We start from the raw sequence: 23804 nt of genomic DNA, 5'->3' as shown, positions 1-23804 counted from the left end.
GTGATCAACAACTTTTGACATGTCTGATTGACATGATAAAAGTTGTTGTAATTGCAGTAGCCCTTACTTCTCACTATTCACTAAGCCCAGCAAGGGGTTAAAGCATGAGCTGTGTTCACAGATGTCTAGCTGCAGGCTCAGGTTAGACCCAACATGGCCGAGCCGAACCTGGCAATGTTCAAAGGGAGGCTCAACTCGCTCATCTCTACTGTTTACTCTGTACTGATGAGGGGCAATACCCCCAAACAGCTGTCAGTTATAAATGCATTAAGTAAAATATATAAATAAAAGTAATGCTGCATAACTCAGCATGTTAGTTACAGTTGTGGTAAAGAAAGTCAACTAATAATCTTGACTTGGAGGAGACGGTCTGACGATTTGCCAGATATAACAGTATTTTTAGACTGTCTTTTGTTAGTTTGGACTGTGTACGAATTGCACAGTATTAGTAATCTTCCCCTTGGTCTTTATCTATATTTGTACACCCAACAATTACCAAAAAAATCTATATAGTCTAGAATGTGTTCGGGATTACAAGGTGCCATGACTAATTTTCCAACCCAATTAAAAAAAACATTCTTTTCGGTTCCCTTTTTTTTTTTTTTTTTTTTTACCATTGAGTAGTCTTCTCATGTGTGTCTGGATTAGAAGAGGAACTATATAGTAAAAAAGTTTCCAAGAGATTAATCTCTGAACTTTTCCAAGCAAGCCAGTGATTTTTGAGGAAAGATTTAGTGCATTAAGTGCAAGGTCATATGAGGAACAGGTAGAAAGGTTAAGGGTACGTTCCCACACAGCGTATTTTGCTGCGTATTTTCCTACCCATTGACTTCAACAGAGAAAATAAAATACGCAGCAGCAAATACGCAGCAAATACGCCGTGTGGGAATGTACCCTAAAGGGGTACTCCAGCCCTGAAACATCTTATCCCCTATCCAAAGGATAGGGGATAAGATGTCTCACCACGGGGGTCCCGCCGCTGGGGACCCACGCAATCTTGTGTTCGCCACCCACCTGTTTGAGCTGCACGCTGCGGTGCCAGCTCATAAACAGCCAGGTGGCGACCACGGGGATGGAGTATGGTGACGTCACCCCCGCTATGCAAGTCTATGGGAGGGGGAGTGCCCGCCGGCCCATAAACTTGCATAGCGGGGGGGGTGACGTCACATGGGGGCGGAGTCATGACGTCACCAGACTCTGTCCCCGTGGTCGCCACCCGTCTGTTTGTGAACTGGCACCGTGGCATGCAGCTCAACAGGCGAACACAAGATTGCGGGGGTCCCCAGCGGCGGGACATCTTATCCCCTATCCTTTGGAAAAACTTTAACTCACCTTCCTTCATTTCTCCGTTGCGCTAATATCGGTGTCCTGTTCCTCCGGTGCTTTTCTGCTTCCTGCTTCTTGGGCTTGGTGACTCATACTGCGCTCAGCTAATCGATGGCTGCAGCGATGTCCCGCCCCGACCAGTGATAGGCTGAATGCGCTGTCATGTAAGGAGTAATGTTGCTCGCGAATATTCGCAATGCAAATTTTATTCGCGAATTCGCGAATATTCGCGAATATAGCACTATATATTCGTAATTACGAATATTCTTTTTTTTTTTTTCACAGTACACATCACAGTGATCATCCCTCTCTGCTTCCAGCTTGTGTGGTGTAAAGAAGGCTCTAATACTACTGTGTGAGACTGGTGTGCGCATTTTCGCATATACGAAAATTTGCATATGCTAATTTTCGCATATGCGAATTTACGCTTATGCTAATTTTGTATATCTTAATTTTCGCATATGTTAATTTTCGCATTCGCGAATTGTTCGCTTATGCGAAAATAAAACGAGAATATTAGGAATATGCGAATATTCGCGAATATATGACGAATTGTTACGCCGAGCGCTCCGGGTCCCCGCTCCTCCCCGGAGCGCTCGCTACACTTCCCTCACTGCAGCACCCCGGTCGGTTCCACGGACCCGGGGCGCTGCGTTACCACCTCCGGCCGGGATGCGATTCGCGATGCGGGTAGCGCCCGCTCGCGATGCGCACCCCGGCTCCCGTACCTGACTCGCTCCCCGTCAGTTCTGTCCCGGCGCGCGCGGCCCCGCTCCCTAGGGCGCGCGCGCGCCGGGTCTTTGCGATTTAAAGGGCCACTGCACCACTGATTGGTGCAGTGGTTCCAATTAGTGTTTACACCTGTGCACTTCCCTATATCACCTCACTTCCCCTTCACTCCCTCGCCGGATCTTGTTGCCCTAGTGCCAGTGAAAGCGTTCCTTGTGTGTTCCTTGCCTGTGATTCCAGACCTTCTGCCGTTGCCCCTGACTACGATCCTTGCTGCCTGCCCCGACCTTCTGCTACGTCCGACCTTGCTTCTGTCTACTCCCTTGTACCGCGCCTATCTTCAGCAGCCAGAGAGGTTGAGCCGTTGCTAGGGGATACGACCTGGTCACTACCGCCGCAGCAAGACCATCCCGCTTTGCGGCGGGCTCTGGTGAAAACCAGTAGTGACTTAGAACCGATCCTCTAGCACGGTCCACGCCAATCCCTCTCTGGCACAGAGGATCCACCACCTGCCAGCCGGCATCGTGACAGTAGATCCGGCCATGGATCCCGCTGAAGTTCCTCTGCCAGTTGTCGCTGACCTCACCATGGTGGTCGCCCAGCAGTCACAACAGATTGCGCAACAAGGCCAACAGCTGTCTCAACTGACTGTTATGCTACAACAGTTACTACCACAGCTCCAGCAATCATCTCCTCCGCCAGCTCCTGTACCTCCTCCGCAGCGAGTGGCCGCTTCTGGAATACGACTATCCTTGCCGGATAAATTTGATGGGGACTCTAAGTTTTGCCGTGGCTTTCTTTCCCAATGTTCATTACACTTGGAGATGATGTCGGACCAGTTCCCCACTGAAAGGTCTAAGGTGGCTTTCGTAGTCAGCCTGCTGTCTGGAAAAGCCCTGGCTTGGGCCACACCGCTCTGGGACCGCAATGACCCCGTCACTGCCTCTGTACACTCCTTCTTCTCGGAAATTCGAAGTGTCTTTGAGGAACCTGCCCGAGCCTCTTCTGCTGAGACTGCCCTGTTGAACCTGGTCCAGGGTAATTCTTCCGTTGGCGAGTATGCCGTACAGTTCCGTACCCTTGCTTCAGAATTATCCTGGAATAATGAGGCACTCTGCGCGACCTTTAAAAAAGGCCTATCCAGCAACATTAAAGATGTTCTGGCCGCACGAGAAATCCCTGCTAACCTACATGAACTCATCCATCTTGCCACTCGCATTGACATGCGTTTTTCCGAACGGCGTCAGGAGCTCCGCCAGGATATGGACTCTGTTCGCACGAGGCGTTTCTTCTCCCCGGCTCCTCTCTCCTCTGGTCCCCTGCAACCTGTTCCTGTGCCTCCCGCCGTGGAGGCTATGCAGGTCGACCGGTCTCGCCTGACACCCCAAGAGAGGACACGACGCCGCATGGAGAATCTCTGCCTGTACTGTGCTAGTACCGAACACTTCCTGAAGGATTGTCCTATCCGTCCTCCCCGCCTGGAAAGACGTCCGCTGACTCCGCACAAAGGTGAGACAGTCCTTGATGTCTACTCTGCTTCTCCACGTCTTACTGTGCCTGTGCGGATGTCTGCCTCTGCCTTCTCCTTCTCTGCTGTGGCCTTCTTGGACTCTGGATCTGCAGGAAATTTTATCCTGGCCTCTCTCGTCAACAGGTTCAACATCCCGGTGACCAGTCTCGCCAGACCCCTCTACATCAATTGTGTAAACAATGAAAGATTGGACTGTACTATACGTTTCCGCACGGAGCCCCTTCTAATGTGCATCGGATCTCATCACGAGAGGATTGAACTGTTGGTCCTCCCCAATTGCACTTCTGAAATCCTTCTTGGACTTCCCTGGCTTCAACTCCATTCCCCAATCCTGGATTGGTCCACTGGGGAGATCAAGAGTTGGGGGCCCTCTTGCTCCAAGGACTGCTTAAAACCGGTTCCCAGTAAACCTTGCCGTGTCCCTGTGCTTCCTCATGTAACCGGTCTCCCTAAGGCCTATATGGACTTTGCGGACGTTTTTTGCAAAAAACAAGCTGAGACTCTACCTCCTCACAGGCCTTATGATTGTCCCATTGACCTCCTCCCGGGCACTACTCCACCCCGGGGCAGAATCTATCCTCTGTCCGTCCCAGAGACTCTTGCCATGTCTGAATACGTCCAAGAAAATTTAAAAAAGGGCTTTATCCGTAAATCCTCCTCTCCTGCCGGAGCCGGATTTTTCTTTGTGTCCAAAAAAGATGGCTCTCTACGTCCTTGCATTGACTACCGCGGTCTTAATAAAATCACGGTTAAGAACCGCTACCCCCTACCCCTCATCTCTGAACTCTTTGATCGTCTCCAAGGTGCCCATATTTTTACCAAACTGGACTTAAGAGGTGCTTATAATCTCATCCGCATCAGAGAGGGGGATGAATGGAAAACGGCATTTAACACCAGAGATGGACACTTTGAGTATCTGGTCATGCCCTTTGGTCTATGCAACGCCCCTGCCGTCTTCCAAGACTTTGTTAATGAAATTTTTCGTGATCTCCTATACTCCTGTGTTGTTGTATATCTGGACGATATCCTGATTTTTTCTGCCAATCTTGAAGAACACCGCCAGCATGTCCGTATGGTTCTTCAGAGACTTCGTGATAATCAACTCTATGCCAAAATAGAGAAATGTCTGTTTGAATGCCAATCTCTTCCTTTTCTAGGATACTTGGTCTCTGGCCAGGGACTACAAATGGACCCAGATAAGCTCTCTGCCGTCTTAGATTGGCCACGCCCCTCCGGACTCCGTGCCATCCAACGTTTTTTGGGGTTCGCCAATTATTACAGGCAATTTATTCCACATTTTTCTACCATTGTGGCTCCTATTGTGGCTTTAACAAAAAAAAATGCCGATCCCAAGTCTTGGCCTCCTCAAGCGGAAGACGCCTTTAAACGACTCAAGTCTGCCTTTTCTTCGGCTCCCGTGCTCTCCAGACCTGACCCATCTAAACCCTTCCTATTGGAGGTTGATGCCTCCTCAGTGGGAGCTGGAGCTGTCCTTCTACAAAAAAACTCTTCCGGGCATGCTGTTACTTGTGGTTTCTTTTCCAGGACCTTCTCTCCGGCGGAGAGGAACTACTCCATCGGGGATCGAGAGCTTCTAGCCATTAAATTAGCACTTGAGGAATGGAGGCATCTGCTGGAGGGATCAAGATTTCCAGTTATTATTTACACCGATCACAAGAACCTCTCCTACCTCCAGTCTGCCCAACGGCTGAATCCTCGTCAGGCCAGGTGGTCTCTGTTCTTTGCCCGATTTAATTTTGAAATTCACTTTCGGCCTGCTGATAAGAACATTAGGGCCGATGCTCTCTCTCGTTCCTCAGATGCCTCTGAAATTGAACTCTCTCCTCAACACATCATTCCTCCTGACTGCCTGATTTCCACTTCTCCAGCCTCCATCAGGCAAACTCCTCCAGGAAAGACCTTTGTTTCTCCACGCCAACGCCTTGGGATCCTCAAATGGGGTCACTCCTCCCATCTCGCAGGTCATGCGGGCATTAAGAAATCTGTGCAACTCATCTCTCGCTTCTATTGGTGGCCGACTCTTGAGACTGATGTGGTGGACTTTGTGCGAGCCTGCACTATCTGTGCCCGGGATAAGACTCCTCGCCAGAAGCCCGCTGGTTTTCTTCATCCTCTACCTGTCCCCGAACAACCTTGGTCTCTGATTGGTATGGATTTTATTACTGACTTACCCCCATCCCATGGCAACACTGTTATTTGGGTGGTCGTTGATCGATTCTCCAAAATGGCACATTTCATCCCTCTTCCTGGTCTTCCTTCAGCGCCTCAGTTGGCTAAACAATTTTTTGTACACATTTTTCGTCTTCACGGGTTGCCTACACAGATCGTCTCGGATAGAGGCGTCCAATTTGTGTCTAAATTCTGGAGGGCTCTCTGTAAACAACTCAAGATTAAATTAAATTTTTCTTCTGCATACCATCCTCAATCCAATGGACAAGTAGAGAGAATTAACCAGATCTTGGGTGACTATTTACGACATTTTGTTTCCTCCCGCCAGGATGACTGGGCAGATCTTCTACCTTGGGCCGAATTCTCGTATAATTTCAGAATCTCTGAATCTTCCTCCAAATCTCCGTTTTTCGTGGTGTACGGCCGTCACCCTCTTCCCCCCCTCCCTACCCCCTTGCCCTCTGGTCTGCCCGCTGTGGATGAAATTTCTCGTGATCTTTCCACCATATGGAAAGAGACCCAAAATTCTCTCTTACAGGCTTCTTCTCGCATGAAGAGATTTGCAGATAAGAAAAGAAGAGCTCCTCCCATTTTTTCCCCTGGAGACAAGGTATGGCTCTCCGCTAAATATGTCCGTTTCCGTGTCCCGAGCTATAAGTTGGGACCACGCTATCTTGGTCCTTTTAAAGTTTTGTGTCAAATTAATCCTGTCTCTTACAAACTTCTTCTTCCTCCTTCTCTTCGTATCCCTAATGCCTTTCACGTCTCTCTTCTTAAACCTCTCATCCTCAACCGTTTTTCTCCTAAATCTGTTCCTCCCACTCCTGTTTCCGGCTCCTCGGACATCTTCTCTGTCAAAGAGATCTTGGCCTCCAAAAAGGTCAGGGGAAGAACTTTTTTTTTAGTGGATTGGGAGGGTTGTGGTCCAGAAGAGAGGTCCTGGGAACCTGAGGACAATATCCTGGACAAAAGTCTGATCCTCAGGTTCTCAGGCCCCAAGAAGAGGGGGAGACCCAAGGGGGGGGGGTACTGTTACGCCGAGCGCTCCGGGTCCCCGCTCCTCCCCGGAGCGCTCGCTACACTTCCCTCACTGCAGCACCCCGGTCGGTTCCACGGACCCGGGGCGCTGCGTTACCACCTCCGGCCGGGATGCGATTCGCGATGCGGGTAGCGCCCGCTCGCGATGCGCACCCCGGCTCCCGTACCTGACTCGCTCCCCGTCAGTTCTGTCCCGGCGCGCGCGGCCCCGCTCCCTAGGGCGCGCGCGCGCCGGGTCTTTGCGATTTAAAGGGCCACTGCACCACTGATTGGTGCAGTGGTTCCAATTAGTGTTTACACCTGTGCACTTCCCTATATCACCTCACTTCCCCTTCACTCCCTCGCCGGATCTTGTTGCCCTAGTGCCAGTGAAAGCGTTCCTTGTGTGTTCCTTGCCTGTGATTCCAGACCTTCTGCCGTTGCCCCTGACTACGATCCTTGCTGCCTGCCCCGACCTTCTGCTACGTCCGACCTTGCTTCTGTCTACTCCCTTGTACCGCGCCTATCTTCAGCAGCCAGAGAGGTTGAGCCGTTGCTAGGGGATACGACCTGGTCACTACCGCCGCAGCAAGACCATCCCGCTTTGCGGCGGGCTCTGGTGAAAACCAGTAGTGACTTAGAACCGATCCTCTAGCACGGTCCACGCCAATCCCTCTCTGGCACAGAGGATCCACCACCTGCCAGCCGGCATCGTGACACGAATATTCGTCCATATATTCGCGAATTGGAATATGGCCTATGCCGCTCAACACTAGTAAGGAGCCTGGGCAGCACGGAGAAGGTAGGACCCAGGCTCCTTACATGACAGTGCGTTCAGCCTATAACCGGCCGAGGCGGAACATCGCTGCGGCCATCAATTAGCTGAGCACAGTATGAGTCACCAGAAACCAGTGTTCAGTTAGAATGTCAGGTGTTGTGCAGAGATCACGGGATAGGGGATAAGATGCCTAGTGGCGGAGTACTCCTTTATTGGACATGCTGGTAATTCACTTACTAGCTGCTTAATTTTGAACATATATTACCACATTGGTCCAGCTCAGGGGCAACCAGACAGTGGCCCTCATCTGGAGGGCTGCAGTTTGGAGGCCACTGGTCTAGCTGTTACACCACATGACCACATCAGACTGGCTAATCCCCAAACGTCTGCTGTATGGACAAGAAATCACCTTCCCCCTTCATTCCTGATATTGAACGTCCCATAGGAATGAATATGGAAAGTGTCTTCTAGTCCACACAGCAGATTTTAGGAGATTCGGCAAGTTCGATTTGTGGCCACGACAGCTGAACCGATTGGGCTTCTATGTTGAAAATAAAGGCCCTGCTGTGAGTTTTGTTACCATTCACACCAACAGGTCCACAAAACATCTGCAATAGCCGCAGATTTATGGATTGCTGGCAGAGCCATTAATGTGAATGGTATTGAAACTCTCAGCCAATCTCCCGCAGCGGAAAACTCAAGTTATCAACGTGCGAACGTACCCTGAGGCTGTGTTCACACGGTGCATTTTTTGTTGCATTTTTAACTCGCCCCCCCCCCCCCCCCCAAAAAAAAACTATTTTTGCCACATTTTCAACTCTTCCCCTTCTAGGAGCCATAACTCTTCCATTTTTCCATCTGCAAAGATAGTAAATATATTGCAAAACTACAACTTTTTGTTGTTTTAGTTTTGTAATATCTGAAGTGCCACAGTTTGGAGACCACTGCTTCTATGCTGAATGTACACTGGCACACATTTATATTTAGGTCGTTATCCTTTTTACAAATACTTTCTATCCTGTAAACTGTAGAAAAACATGTCAAGTGAAAAGTGTCAAATCCAACTATGACTAAATCTATCTGGCAATGTTATTTGTGGATGTGCGATCACGTTATCCTCAGCAGCTGCCTGAACACAGGAAACCTCTCATTGATGTCTCGATAACAGAACATGAGAAGGTCAGAGTCAAACGTTTTACTGCGCCGCTTTATTATGATCTCTTATCATTCTAATTGGTGCATAGTACAGCGAGATACGATTGAGATAGTAGTAGTTTTTAATGCTAAGCAGGATTGTAAATGGTGGTCGGCAATTATACTGTAAATACATGGGGGAGATTTATCAAAACCTGTCCAGAGGTAAAGTTGCTGAGTTGCCCATAGCAACCAATCAGATCGCTTCTTTCATTTTTAACAAGGCCTCTGAAAAATGAAAGAAGCGATCTGATTGGTTACAATGGGCAACTGGGCAACTTTTCCTCTGGACAGGTTTTGATAAATCTCACCCAAGATGTCAAATATCAAATATGCTTAGATGTCAAAAAATGTCATGACTACCTTATTCTCCAGTGGGTGAATAAATAAGACCTATCACATGATTTGGTTAAAAACACTTTGCATTTGTCAAAATGTCAGGCTGGACTTACCTCCTGCAGCTCACCCGGTGCCTCCAGGATCCTGCTCCGTCCTCCACTGCAGTCCTCTTTCTTGTTGCTGGAGGTCAACACATCAGATCACCGCTCAGCTAATCGATGGCAGCAGCGATGTCCCGCCTCCGCTAGTGATAGGCTGAACGGCAATGTGATATATTGCGCCCCGCCACCAGCAAGAAGACCGGCGACAGGGCTCAATACGTCACACTGTGTATAAGCCTATATTTGGCTAAGGCGGGACATCGCTGCGCCAGCAGCTAGCTGAGCTGTAGTCTAACGTGTCAACCCACAGCAACAAGTGTAATACCGCATAACCGCCTTTAGGGCAGGGTCCCACAGGGCGGACCAGCAGCACATTTCACGCTGCAGATGCGCCGAGGGCAGTCACAGAGGGACTGCAGAGTGAGCTCCCGGCGGAAGCAGGAAGCTCGCTCAGCAGTCCCTCTGTGACTGCCGCCGGCGCATCCGCAACGTGAAATACGCTGCGGATGCACCCGGTGTGACCCTGCCCTTAAAGAGGTTGTCTACTTTGAAAATTACTTATTTGTCAGAAGAATCAATTAGACCCCTGTAATCTGCTGTAATTTGTGATGGAAGTGTAACATTAAGTATTTATTTTTCTCTACCGGGCCACCACAGGGGAAATGAAGCAATACACATTTCCCACTGTAATCAGTAGGCAGACCAAGTACTACTAAAAATGCTGGGCCTACCACAGAGAGAGACACTCTATTAAGGGTCCTGAACAGTAGTCTCCTTTGGGGAGATTTATCAAAACATGTGTAGAGGAAAAGTTTCTGAGTTGCCCATAGCAACCAATCAGATCGCTTCTTTCATTTTTCAGAGGCCTTTTGTTTTTCAAAATAAAAGAAGCGATTTGATTGGTTGCTATGGACAACTGCTCCAGTTTTCCTCTGCACAGGTTGTTTTTCAAAATAAAAGAAGCGATCTGATTGGTTGCTATGGGCAACTGCTCCAGTTTTCCTCTGCACAGGTTTTGATAAATCTCCCTATGCACTTATTCAGAATTAAGGCTCCTATTAAATTGTTCCAGCCAAACCCACTGACTCTCTCGATACTGTTTGTTGAATTTACACTGCCTCATTCTTTTTTCTTGGGAAATCTGGAACTGTATGTTAGAGATTTTTAAACCGTTGGCAATAAAAGTTACGTTTTACTTTTCAAGTGAATGGGAAAAATGGGTATTAGTGCTCACCCTAGTGACCAATTGTAAATAAATAATTATGTAAAATTATTGCATCAACACTTTTACCATAATTCAAAAATAATAGGGGAGATTTATCAAAACCTGCCCAAAGCAACAAATCAGGTTGTTTCCTTAATATTTAACAGGCCTTTTTAAGAATGAAAGAAGAAAACTGATTGGTTGTTATGGGCGACTGCCCAACTCTTCCTCTACACAGGTTTTGATAAAATGTTTCTAGAGTGAAAGTTTCCCTTCAGGCACTTAGTCCACCTATTATGTAAAACAAGTACATCAAAAAATAAGGGTGAAACCACAAATGTATCAATAACAATTAGATCAGCTTGTTTCAGCAGTCTTGACAAACTGAAAGGCTACCTACTAAGTAGAAGGTAAGTTAGTCCCTACATGTTTCCCCCCTAAATGGGATAATCAGGGGTCAAACAATGGAATGCAATTGGAAAATAGATATAGTACAAATAATACTGTTCAATTGCCCCAAATGGGATAACTCCCAAATCCTGTTTTCTTCTAGTTGGGATTCTGGAAACAGAAGAATGAGGTTACTCAGTCCCTACGTATTTCCCCCATAAATGAGTTCATCAGGAGACAAACAATGGGGAGCAATAACATAATGCAATACGAAAATATATGTAGTAAAGCTTAATGTACAGAGAACTAGCAGGTGAGGGCACTGCAAATTACTTGATAAAGATACACACTTATATGAACAGGCTTCTCTCCAGGGTGGACACATATGAGGTATAGTGAAGTAATGGCACTCACTATAGATGCTGTAAACCAGAATGAAACTTTTTTCCGGATTGACTGCAGAGCAGTATAACAGACCAGCTGATGCGATGGACCATTTCGTACTACATAGAGTACTTTGTCTGTTCTGATGATCCCAAATGTATTGCCGCAGATGGAGTAACTCACTAATCCTGCATTCCATTAGATGCGATTCTGGGATCTCTGGCCTAATGTGAATGCTTTAAATAATGCGCCATTAGTGAGACTGCCTACATGCTACTATAGAAAAAGTCATCAGTACCCAGTTGGATGTGATGTCCAAATACTATACGGCAGTGGTCTTCAACCTACGGACCTCCAGATGTTGTAGAACTACAACTCCCAGCATGCCCGGACAGCCGTTGGCTGTCCGGGCATGCTGGGAGTTGTAGTTTTGCAACATCTGGAGGTCCGCAGGTTGAAGACCACTGCTATACGGTAACAATTCACCATAGGATAAGGTGGGTGATGGGTTAAGGGGGCAGAGTCTAGTCTGCAGTATACCCCAAATAATCCCTGCTGGGACCCTAGAATTTTCTAACACGGAGCACTTGCCCTGGCAGCAGTTTCCTCCCTCTCCCCATTCAGAACACATGAATACTTAGCTCAGCAAGACAATATGGAGGAATCGAGGACACAGCACTAGGCCAAGCAGGACTTTGACCTATAGGGCTATGGCTACCTATAGAGAGGTGTATAACATGTTTTCTGAATCCAGGCAACCCCTTTAACTTCTAAAGTGAACGTGAAAAGATTATTACATTTTGTGTTTGGAAAAGTTTACCAGTTATTTTCCTCTACATCCCACCATCTACAGTATTGCCACCTTTATGCCAGTTTGCAAAGGAAAATAACAGCGTGTTTCTACTATAGTGATTCTGGGCATCTTCATGTTTTCAGCAGATGTTTGAACATCTTAACGTCTGAATTTGGAAATAATGAATCATTGTTCTAAGACACAGGTTTGGATTTAGGGTGTGGCATACAGTGCTATATTTATCGAGGAATAACGTTTTTTTTGTGTTTTTCAGAATTTTACAGTTTTTTTTTAATCCTCTATTTTTTAGTGCATCAAATCTTTGATATTGCACATTAGAATTTTTTTTTACGCAGCTGTTATTCATATTCATCTGCAGCGGAAAACACTTATCCCCTATCCACAGGATAGGGCATAAGTGTTTGATTGCGGGGGTCCAAACGCTGGGACCCCCCGCGATCTCCTGCATGGGGCCACGGCTCTGCCGCAGCTCTCCCATGCAGGAGGCGTGCTGACCGCAGCATGACGCCGCGCCCGACACGCCTCCTCCATGTAACTCTATGGGAGAGGTAAGAACGCTGTATGGGGAGGGGGGGTAACAGTCAACCTCTCAGGTCAACGCTGCGTGCATTAGCGCTCACACTGAGCGCTAATGCCGGGGCCCTGTTTAGGAGATCGCGGGGGGTCCCAGTGGTCGGACCACCGCAATCAAACACTTATGCCCTATCCTGTGTGTTTTCCGCTGCAGTTGTCCTTTAAGACTTGTTCTTTGGGTTTCTATGAATGATATGGCTTATGATGGAATTATTGTCTTAAGAGGTTGTTTTGTTTTATGAAGGCCAATATATCTATTTATAGTAGAATCACAGCGGATAAAGAACATTTGGAAGGAAATTACCATCAGTAAGATGGCTCTGTAATATCCCCCCATTTATTAAAGTAGGGTAGACCATGCTTGAATATTCCACAGACAGTGCTTGGGGCACCTGTAAGCGTTCTGTAATTGACAGAACATGTGAGAATATAAATCTCATGTGTCTTTGTTTCTCTAAGATGGGTCCGGTTTTATTGCCGGAAATCCACAGCTTGGAATGTTGTAGGAATTTCAACGACTAATGCACTTATATTAAAGGAATTCATGGGAATCTGGTCATCTTACTCTTTTGCTTCATGTAATATCCCAATGTGAGCATGGTATGGTTTCTCTGGATCTAAAAGACTGTAATTTGGAAAACAAGCAAATATATACAGTATCTGGGGCATCATGAATATTCGTTATTGGTTGACCATAAAAATTTCAGGATTTAAAGAAAAACTGTGCTGAAACATTTTTCATTTCCCCTGTGCCCTGGCTGCAAAAACGAAAAAAAAAAAAAAACTTTAACTCACCTTCCTACTTTCTTCTGTAGCGCCGATATCGGTGTCCTTGTAATCCGGTGCTTGTCTTCTTCCTGCTTCTTGGGCTCGGTGACTCATACTGTGTTCAGAGTATCGCTGGCCGCAGTCATGTCCTGCCTCGGCCGGTGTGAGGCTGAGCGCACTGTCATGTAAGGAGCTTGGGCCCGCCTTCTCCCTGCCGCCTGGGCTCCTTATATGACAATGCACAGGCCGAGGCGGGACATGACTGCGGCCAGCGATACGCTGAACGCAGTATGAGTCACCGAGCCCAAGAAGCAGGAATAAGACCAGCACCGGAGGACCCAGATGCCGATATCAGTGCAACAGGGGAATGTAGGAAGGTGAGTTAAAGTTTGTTTTTTTAGTTTTTGTAGCCCAAGCACAGGGGAAATGAAAAATGTTTCAGCACAGTTCTCCTTTAATAGAGAAGGACTTATATGTGAAATACCAGTCCTTCTCTTTTAAAGGGGTATTCCAGGATTTTTTTTATTTGACTGTGCTATAGGGGCTGTACAGTTAGTGTAGTGCATAATATGGTGTCTGTACCTGTGTGTGATGGTGGTTTCACAATTCTTCTGTGATCTTACCCCGATTATTTCTAACAGCATACACTTGTACATGATCTCAGCATCTTAGGAAAATATATGGACGTACAGAACAGAGGGCCATTCATCTGTTTGTAACCGGCATGTAAGTTTCAGAACATCTAGGAAGCATATGGTATTATTAACAAATCTCCAACTTTTTCAGCAAGTTGGATCGTATCCAAAGGCACTAACTGCTTATACAACACAAGTTGTGTACCCCTGAAAATGCCACAGATAAACAGAATATTCTCCTCTAAATTAATTGCTCTCAGATTCTCAGTCTCTTATTTTTTTTTTGTTGGAGGCTGATTTTATTTTATTGTATTTGATTAATATAAAATGCATCAGGATAAAGTCACTTCAGTCCTGAAACACTTCATGGCAGGATGTTATCTATTATTTAGTATAGTATATATTATTCAGGGGCATAAATAAAAAAATAAAAAAGGCTGATCCCCATAGCTAATCTTGTCCCCCACCCCTACCCTGTTTGTCTAGATGACCATGACACCTAGGAGGTAAAACCACAGTGCCATTAAATAGATACTGTGTATTACCCATTTTAATTATGCATGAGAAGAGCACACACATGTATCACGCCACTTAACGGCTTTCACGCATCAAGAATACTAAGACTAACACTAAGGCTACTTTCACACTGTGAAAGCTGCTTCATTACAAACAGACGTTTTTTTTTCCCCAAACAGACGTCTTTGACCGCCCTTAATGTCTGTTATTGTAATGAAGCCCAACGGGAGTTATAACGGGCAAAGAGGATCCCATTCACTTGAATGGGATTGCTCTAACATCCGTTATAACTCCTGTTATTGCAGCCGAAGATAGCGGGGAAAAAGACGTGTCATGCGCAATTTTTTCTCCCGCTTTCTTCTCAACGGACGTCACCTACCGGGTGAAAACGGTAGTATGAAAGGAGTCTAAGTAGTTATTGAATAATACCACCATGCTTTAAGTGTATGAAATTGCTATGCATAGACCAATTACACTATCATACAGTGACCATTTAGGGGAAGGTATCACTATATAGGAGCTTTGCAGCCTGTATCAGTGATTTCAGAGCAGTTACATCTAGTTACTCACTGGTGGCATCTTCTCTGATCACTTTCCTTTATTTCTTCATCCAGCCCAGAACTCCATGACAACTTCTCCTCATTATCTCTTCTCTCCACATATTCTGTGGAGTTGAGCAAACTGAGCCCCCCCCGAACCCGGATTTGATCTGAACTTAAGGGGATTCTCAGTTCACCAAACTTATAAACCTGGCAATGTTGGGGCTGAGCTGTGCTCGCAGCTGATAGCCGCAAGTACAGCTCATCAGACCAAAGAAGGAGTTAATTAACGCTGCTGAGCAGCCGCAATTTTTAAAGGAAGGTTTGACAACAAGATTTAGCACATGTGGCACACAGGGAGAGTGTGTGATGTAATCTACATGGAGGGCAGCCACGATGTTTGTGCCGTTATCACGTTTCCCAATGTCAGATCACGACCGGAAATCCAGTGTGAAACTTCCTGTTGCAGACAGGGCAGCAGCTTTTCCGCTGTGTGGCTTTTCTCGCCCAGGCTTAGCAGATGTAATGGTTGCTATAGCAGTAGTTCTGCCCCTGTTCATGTCTATTACATGATTATGTCTGTTTGAACTTTTAAAGGAAAATGCCTAAAAATGGTAATTTGTATAAAACAGTGCCACAGGGTTTTAGCGACATTGTAGCTTAACTTTATTCCCATCCATGGTACCGAGTTGCAATAACAGGCACAACCCATGAACAAATTTGGCCCTGCCTGTGGAAGACTGTAAGCATGGTTTTCTAAACCTAGATAGTCCCTTTAGGCCTCGACATATCTAGCATTTCTAATGAAGTGGTTGCCTACTTTGGTCAATCTATTTTTGGTAGAGTCTCCCAACAATAAATTGATTAAGGGAATTAGAGATTACTGAGAGAGACATCAAGAGAAAAACATTTTAGACGGATACCTGGTTCTAGATAGTTCATTGAAGACATACTTTCTAGGTATATGAGTATTATGTTGTGGTAGAAGTTCTGACAATGATCATGTGGATATGCCACACCTGTTCTATTTGGGAATATCCCATTAGTCACTATTTTTAAATATTGATCTGAAAAGACAACCGACTTCTTATTATATGATTATTATTAGGGAGTTCAGGAGCTATGTTGGCAGCAGGTGGTTAATGTTACGGATGATATACATATTGTGAATACTCGCTCTTGTCGTGAGGTGCAGTAAGCATTATTGAGGTATGGAGACAACGTTTGTAAAGCAAAAGTCCAGTGTTTTATTCACACTCAAAATAAATGGCAAACACAGTCTTTAACGCAGGAAAATGAAACAGCAAACAAAAGTCCAACTAAGCTTCCTTAGGTAACAGTTCACACTGGAGTTCGTGCCGCATGGCACAAAGCAATGGCTTTTCGGTTATCCAACACAGAGCTTCAAACATACAGCTTCTTCTAGCTGTGTCAGCTCCCAAAAGACAATCCCCCACATCTGCTGAGGGAGCCCAGTTTTAAAGCTGGAAAAAGCCGGCCTGGATTGTGGGGAATGACCCTCACCCTGCTCTTGGTCATTCCCAGTAAAGCCGTCCAATGTTAGCCTTCCAGCCATACTAAAAAAGACACAGCATCAGGATTCACCTCAGCACAAACACTGGAAAACTATACGGCTTTACTCCACCAAGGCCAGGAGCCTTGGTGACACATAGCGTCCTTCAAACACCAACCCTTTCGCCTTATCACAATATGTGTATATATATATATATATATATATATATATATATATATATATATATATGTATATATATATATATCTTAATTATTTTTGTATTCTTTTTTACATCTATAATTTCTTCTCAAATGGTGTTTCCCCCCATCTCTGTTGTTGATGTCCGGGTGACGTTGTGCTCCATCAATCCAATGTCTTCTAGTGTCTGCAATTAAAATAACAATATAGGGTTGGGTCACGCATTGAGCATCCGCAGCGTATTTCACGCTGAGGATGCATCAATGCCAGTGGCCGGTGGCCGCAGCAGGGAGCTCGCTCTATTGTCTATCGTTGATTGCGGATGTGCTATGTGTGACCCTACCCTGAATGTAGATTATCCTGCTTCAGAAGAGAAATTAACCAATAAATCATGGTATATATCATATATGATACAGTGCATCAGCACATATCATCCCCAGTATGAATATTTCACGCCAACACACCAATTTGTAACAATTGATGACAATTGCTCAGTAGAAGATTGCACAAAGTTCAACAGATTTTCTGTTTTAGGAGATGATTCTCCAGACAGCCGAAGGACATACACATTGGATGACTATTTTGGTGATCAGTTAAGGTATAGATCCTATGGACTGCAGTGGATATCAGGTAAATCTCTTCGTGCTCCATGAGCATATGTTTGTGATACTAAACTAGCAAAGTACCCAGCACTAGGCTCCCAATTTATATACTCCACCAGTCATCTGGTCATGTGTTTCCCAACCAGGGTGCCTCCAGATATTGCAAAACTACTTATACTCCCTAGCATACAAAGCATTTGGGAAGTCTTCAGGCCCTTTGACTTTTTTTTGCTGATTTTGTTATGTGAAAAAAACTATTAAAATTAAAATAAAAAAAATAAAAGACATTCTCCCATCATTCTGCACTCAATACCCCATAAAAAATGTGAAAGAGAAATTTTAATATTTTTTTTTCAAATAAAACTAATATTTGGCACAGACATAAGTATTCAGACCCTTTGTTCTACAACTTAAAATTCAGCTCTGGGGGCTTCCTATTTCTCTTGATCATCGTGGAGGCAAGAACATAACATTTGAAAAAAATTAAGGAGTCAGAAAAGTTTCCGAATGTACAGTAATATCATGTTTTCTGCCAATGCCAGCCTGATTTGAGTTTGTACATACCGTTCTACAATGATCTTCTAGTTTCCATGAACATCCCAAATATAACTCACTTAAAGAGGTACTCCGGTGGAAAACATAAAAAAAAAAACTGGTGTCAGAAAGTTAAACAGACTTGTAAATTACTTCTATTAAAAAATCTTAACTCTTCCAGTACCTATCAGCTTCTGTATTTTCCATAGGAAGTTCTTTTCTTTTTGAATTTCTTTTCTGTCTGACCACAGTGCTGTCTGCTGACACCTCTGTCCATGTCAGGAACTGTCCAGAGAAGGAGCAAATCCCCATAGCAAACCTCTCTCCTGCTCTGGACAGTTCCTGACATGCAGAGAGCACTGTGGTCAGACAGAAAATAAATTCAAAAGGAAAATAACTTCCTGTGAAGCATACAGCAGCTCATAAGTACTGGAAGGATTAAGGATTTCCACCAGAGAACCCCTTTAAGGAGCCATTTTCACCAAATAAGAAATTTACAGAGCTCCATATGTTTGGTGGATCATGCTTGATTTAAACTACTTGACCATATTTTGTCCGTATCACTAGCAGAGTCCAAAGATATATAAATGATCAGTTCTTCCTACAATAATGCAAAATTTTGACTGTTTTTCAGACAACGAATATCTCCATCGGACCCGGGAATATAATGTTATTATACACAACTTGGACACAGAAGAGACAATAACACTCTTGTCAAACACCACAATAGTAAGTCACAACTCTAATCTGTTTCATGTAAATTAAAGGGTTATTCTGAGTTAAATTTACTCATCATCTATTCAAAAGTCCCATTAGTTGGAACCCCGCTATCATTAGAATGGAACCCCCAACTCCATTTTTGGTTGGTAGCCCTATAGACAAGGAATGGAATGGCTGTTCAAAACAAAGTCGGGCCATACTATCTGACACCCATCCTGTAAAAAGGGGATAAGTAAATTTAACTCTAAAAACCCCTTTAATCTTCTTATATGTGTTCCTTAATATTCTATTTTTATGTCTTCCCAGGATAGAAACAATGCATCATTCTATGAGCTGTCAGAAGATAGGAAATATGCCCTGCTGCAGTACAACTATGAGAAGGTAACAGAATATCGAACTCCCTTGCATTCTTTTTAGACCAGAGTTTCCCAACCAGTGTACCCCCAGCCTTTGGCTGTCCAGACATGCTGGGAGTTGTAATTTTGCAACAGCCGAGGGCCCACTGTCCTAGACTTTTTCACAGCTTTGGTATTTTGATATTTATTGTATTTCTAAGGATTGGGGCCATATTTTAGGGCCCATATTATACACCTGGATTCGGCATAGTTCTACTGTACTAAACTAGACAAAGCTGACCAATGGTTCTAGTACTGTATAGGTTCAGATGCTGAAGCCATAATATAGACCCTGAATTACAGTCATATTATATTTATGTGAGTGCAGAAGATTCTTGGTTGGATATGACTCCATGAATGCAGTGCTGCTATTATTGTGGCTTTAAAGGAGTACAGTGGTCCCTCAACATACGATGGTAATTCGTTCCAAATGAACCATCGTTACTTGAATCCATCGTATGTTGAGGGATCCGTGCAATAGTAATATAGAAAGTTATACTCACGTGTCCCCGCAGCTCCGGACCGCCACAGCTGCTCTGGATCGTCGCTCCCCATCGCCATCATCACGTCCCCGGGGTGTCCCCGCCGCTCTGGACTGTGACGCTCCTATTGGATGACGGGAAGGCGTGCGCGGCGACATGATGACGATGAAGGAGAGCGACGGCCATGCAGCGGAGCCTGAAGAGGATGGTCCAGAGAAGCGGGGACAGGTGAGTGACACTCACCGGAGCACATGGGGCACATTAAACGGCTATCCGGCAGCAGCTGAAGCAGTCTGCACTGCAGGACAGCTGTTTATGCGATGACCCCGACATACAGAAGCATCGTATATTAATGCTGCCTTCAACATGCGATGGCCTCTGAGAGGCCATCGTATGTTGAAATTATCGTATGTCTGGGCCATCGTAGGTCGGGGGATCACTGTACTGTAGTGGAATATAACTTATCCTCTATCCGAAGGATAGGGAATATGTTCAAGATCGCAGGGGTCCGACCGCTGGGATCCCCCGCAATCTCCTGTACAGGGCTGCGTCAGTAAAACTCCGCGCCAGACATGCCCCCTCGATGTATGTATATGGGAAACATGGAGGGGGCGTTTTGGCCGCCCATCAAGCTGGGAATGGAACGCCCCCTTCCTGCAGACAGGATATGGTGGGAGGTCCAAATGGTCGGACACCTGAGATCTATAACTTGTCCCCTATCCTTCCCGTATCCACCAACAGATTTCAACAGTTTGCAGACCAAAAGTGTGAGGCGCACTTCTAAAATTAAATATATTAAAGAATTCCTGTTTTAGGGTATGTTCAGACGAGCGGATTTTCCGTGCGCATTTAGCTGCGGAATCCGACACTGAAGGACCTCGATATGCTGCCTTTACGTGTGCCTGCTCGGAGCGGCAATACGCCGCTACGAGCAGACACACTGCGATGTGCGTGTCGCCACCCATGCGCAGTATACTGTGAGCCTAATTCATGCAACCTCATCCTTATATTTACACCCCCCCCTGAGCCTGATTTATGCCTTCTAAGCCTGATATTCACCCCCTGAGCCTGTTTCACATAACCTCAGTCATATAGTCACCCCCTAAGCCTGATTCACACCCCCTGAGCATTATGCATACCCCCTAAGCCTCATACTAGCACCCCCAGAATCTGATTCGTGCTCTTTCATCCTCATATTCACTCCCCCAGCTAGATGCATTCCTCCTCAGTCTGATATTCACACCATAATTGTTCAATACGGTCACCGGATCCGGCTGGGAGATGTTAAAACCGGGCGCTCCCGCTCATTTACGCCACGTATCCGGTTTTGGGACCAGACTGAAAACTGTGGTACACTACGGTTTTCAGTCCAGTCATAAAGCCGGATATGTGGCGTAAATGAGCCGACGGGAGTCACTATCTGACTCCAGTCGGCTAATTCAAATGAATGAGATGTGATCCGCCTCTCCCAGCCGGATCGGTGACCATATTAACCCTTATTATGCACCCTTAGCCGGATTCATGCCCCCTAATCCTCGTATTCACAGCCTCTCAGCCTGATTTACGCCCCTCAGCCTCATATTTATACTCCCTGGGTCTGACTCATGCCCCTAATTCTCATATTAATGCCCCTCAGCCTCATATTCACACCAAAAAACCTAACAACAGAGTTGACATTAGGGCAACCCAGGCTATAAAATGATATAAATAACTATTTTTTATACTGACTTCAGCTCCTCTTTAAAGGGGTTATCCAGGAAAATACTTTTTTTATATATATCAACTGGCTCCAGAGAGTTAAACAGATTTGTAAATGACTTCTATTATTTTTTTTAATCCTTTCAGTACTTATGATCTGCTGAAGTTGATTTGTTCTTTCTGTCTAAGTGCTCTCTGATGACACGTGTCTCGGGAACTGTCCAGGGTAGAAGCAAATCCCCATAGCAAACCTCTTCTACTTTGTGCAGTTCCCAGGACAAGCAGAGATGTCAGCAGAGAGCACTGTTGCCAGACAGAAAAGAACAACTCAACTTAAGCAGCTTATAATTATTGGAAGGATTAAGATTTTTTAATAGAAGTAATTTACAAATCTGTTTAACTTTCTGGAGCCAGTTGATATATAAAAAAAAGTGTTTCCCCCTGGAATACCCCTTTGGGGCTGACCTTTAATACCTGACACAACCCACCATAGACTGTCTTGGCATTGTCTATACAAAACAGCAATCCGTAAAAGTTACTTTGCCAAAACACATTATAACAAGGTTCATGCTACAACGCATTGCTTAGATTGGCTTTTTATACAGTGACCATTATTTGTCATGTCCTGAAATCTCTTCATGTCTTCCAGGTTTGGAGACATTCATACACAGCCTCCTATCGCATCATTGACGTTGACACAAAGTAAGTAACTTCATGATACCAGGGTCAATAGGGTCAAAAGGGAAACTAGGGTTTATACCAGACACTATACAGTTCTCTGGGGAAAGAAATGTCTTATATAATAATTTTCATTTGAAGACCAATCTCACATACATACAAACAGAAATAATAATAATAATAATAATAACTTACTATGTGTTAAACTTCCTTATAAATGCATTGTAGATTGAGGCTATTATTAACCATTGTTGCTTTTTTTTCTATTTTGCTATTTTTACTGGCTACAAAACCATAGCTGAAGAAAATAACAAATATACGGTATAAACCTGGGCAGAAAGTGGTCCTCAAATAGAAAATAAAACACATAGAAAAGATTCTTATATTATTCCTGTGACTAGAGAAATCGATTCGGTACCAATCAGATCCAAATTTAGCAAAAAATTATGATTTGTTAGAATCTGAACTTTATGGAATCCAATTCAGAATTGTTTCATCCCAGTGCACTGTGTGGTCAGTGGTAAGTGGTGATGTATCGCTGCTACATTCTCTGGGTCAGGCGCCCCGCTCCTGGCCCCGCCGCTCAGTGTACTGTACAGGAGCAGGGACTGCTGGGTAATAAGAGCACCTCTCAAGCCAAAACCTCAGATTGGCAAAATTGGAGCTCATATGTATCTTGGGAGATTTGCTCATTTCTAATTGTGACACATTTAAAGGGGTACTCTGCCCCTAGACATCTTATCCCTTATCCAATCTCGGCTGTGGCACCCCAGACATCCAGTGCACAGAGCGAACTTGGCTCCATGCTGGAAGACTGGCAATGCGGGGCGGAGGTTTGTGATATCACAGCCACGCCCCCTCAATGCAAGTCTATGGGAGACATCACAGCTGTCACGCCCCCTCCCATAGACTTGGCGTGACGTCACATGCCTCTGGTGCTGCACCTGACACTCTAAATGAACGCTGGGTGCAGCAGGGAGATCATGGGGGTCCTCAGTGGCGGGACCCTCGTGATCAGACATCTTATCCCCTATCCATTGGACAGGGGATAAGATGTCTACGGGCAGAGTACCCCTTTAAGTCCAAGGTGCCGAGCATTTTTTTTCAAAACTTGAGAAACGCTCTGGTTTGAGCTGTGATCAACCAACCTAATCTTTAGAGCTGCTCTCTTCTTCATTCTTTAAAGACTCTCTGTCACCTAAATTGATGCCTGAAAATGTATCCATAAGCACAAACTCCCGACTGTGCTATTTCCTTACATACCTTTATTTTGCTTTTCTGAGACCAAAGACAAGCTAAAATAGCACTCTTACAATTCTGTAGCCAGTGTCCTGGAGGCGGGGCCAGCGGAGCCGGAGCTGCACCAAACCGACATTCCTCTTTCCCCAACGTCACCCGCTTTTGATTGATCCTATTAGTTACAACTGGATCTATGGGTGGAGGGGTATTTCTAAGAATTTTATACACAATTGATCAAAATGTGATCTCTAGAACCCTGAATTTTCACAGCCCTGTATGTGCAGTCTGCACGTGCGCCAAAAACCCCAATGCTGGTGCAAGCAGTCTGTTCATACAGGGCTGCTGTCTGCTGAGTAGCCCTATGTGTCAATCAAAAAGGCGGTGACGTTGGGGGAAGAGGATTGTCGGCTCCGTGCAGCTCCGGACCCGCTGGCCCTGTCTTCAGTACACTGGCTACAAATTCTAGTTATTTTTTTTATTCTTATCAGACTTTTATTAGATTCTGAATATGGACCAAAAAACTAATGGGGAGATTTATCAAAACCTGTGCAGAGGAAGAGTGGTGTAGTTGCCCATAGCAACCAATCAGATTGCCTCTTTCATTTTCCACAGGCCTCTTTAGAGGCCTGTGGAAAATGAAAGAAGCAATCTGATTGGTTGCTATGGGCAACTGCACCACTCTTCCTCTGCACAGGTTTTGATAAATCTCCCCCTAAG

General features: G+C 45.2%; 1 protein-coding gene across 3 annotated transcripts in view; it reads left to right on the top strand.

Moving 5' to 3' along the window:
* Positions 1 to 23804, top strand: part of LOC130284711 (dipeptidyl peptidase 4-like) — a 121973-nt gene that overhangs the window by 36290 nt on the left and 61879 nt on the right. For all 3 annotated transcript variants that reach the window (XM_056535373.1, XM_056535374.1, XM_056535375.1), the window contains 4 exons: positions 17274 to 17369; positions 18510 to 18604; positions 18902 to 18976; positions 21820 to 21872. In XM_056535373.1, the coding sequence (XP_056391348.1) occupies positions 17274 to 17369; positions 18510 to 18604; positions 18902 to 18976; positions 21820 to 21872 (319 nt within the window). The remainder of the gene's footprint in view (positions 1 to 17273; positions 17370 to 18509; positions 18605 to 18901; positions 18977 to 21819; positions 21873 to 23804) is intronic.

The sequence above is a fragment of the Hyla sarda genome, chromosome 8 (genome assembly GCF_029499605.1).
Source record: "Hyla sarda isolate aHylSar1 chromosome 8, aHylSar1.hap1, whole genome shotgun sequence".
NCBI lineage: Eukaryota > Metazoa > Chordata > Amphibia > Anura > Hylidae > Hyla > Hyla sarda.
Note: the sequence above shows the minus strand (reverse complement) of the source record. Positions and strands in the feature narration are given on the sequence as shown.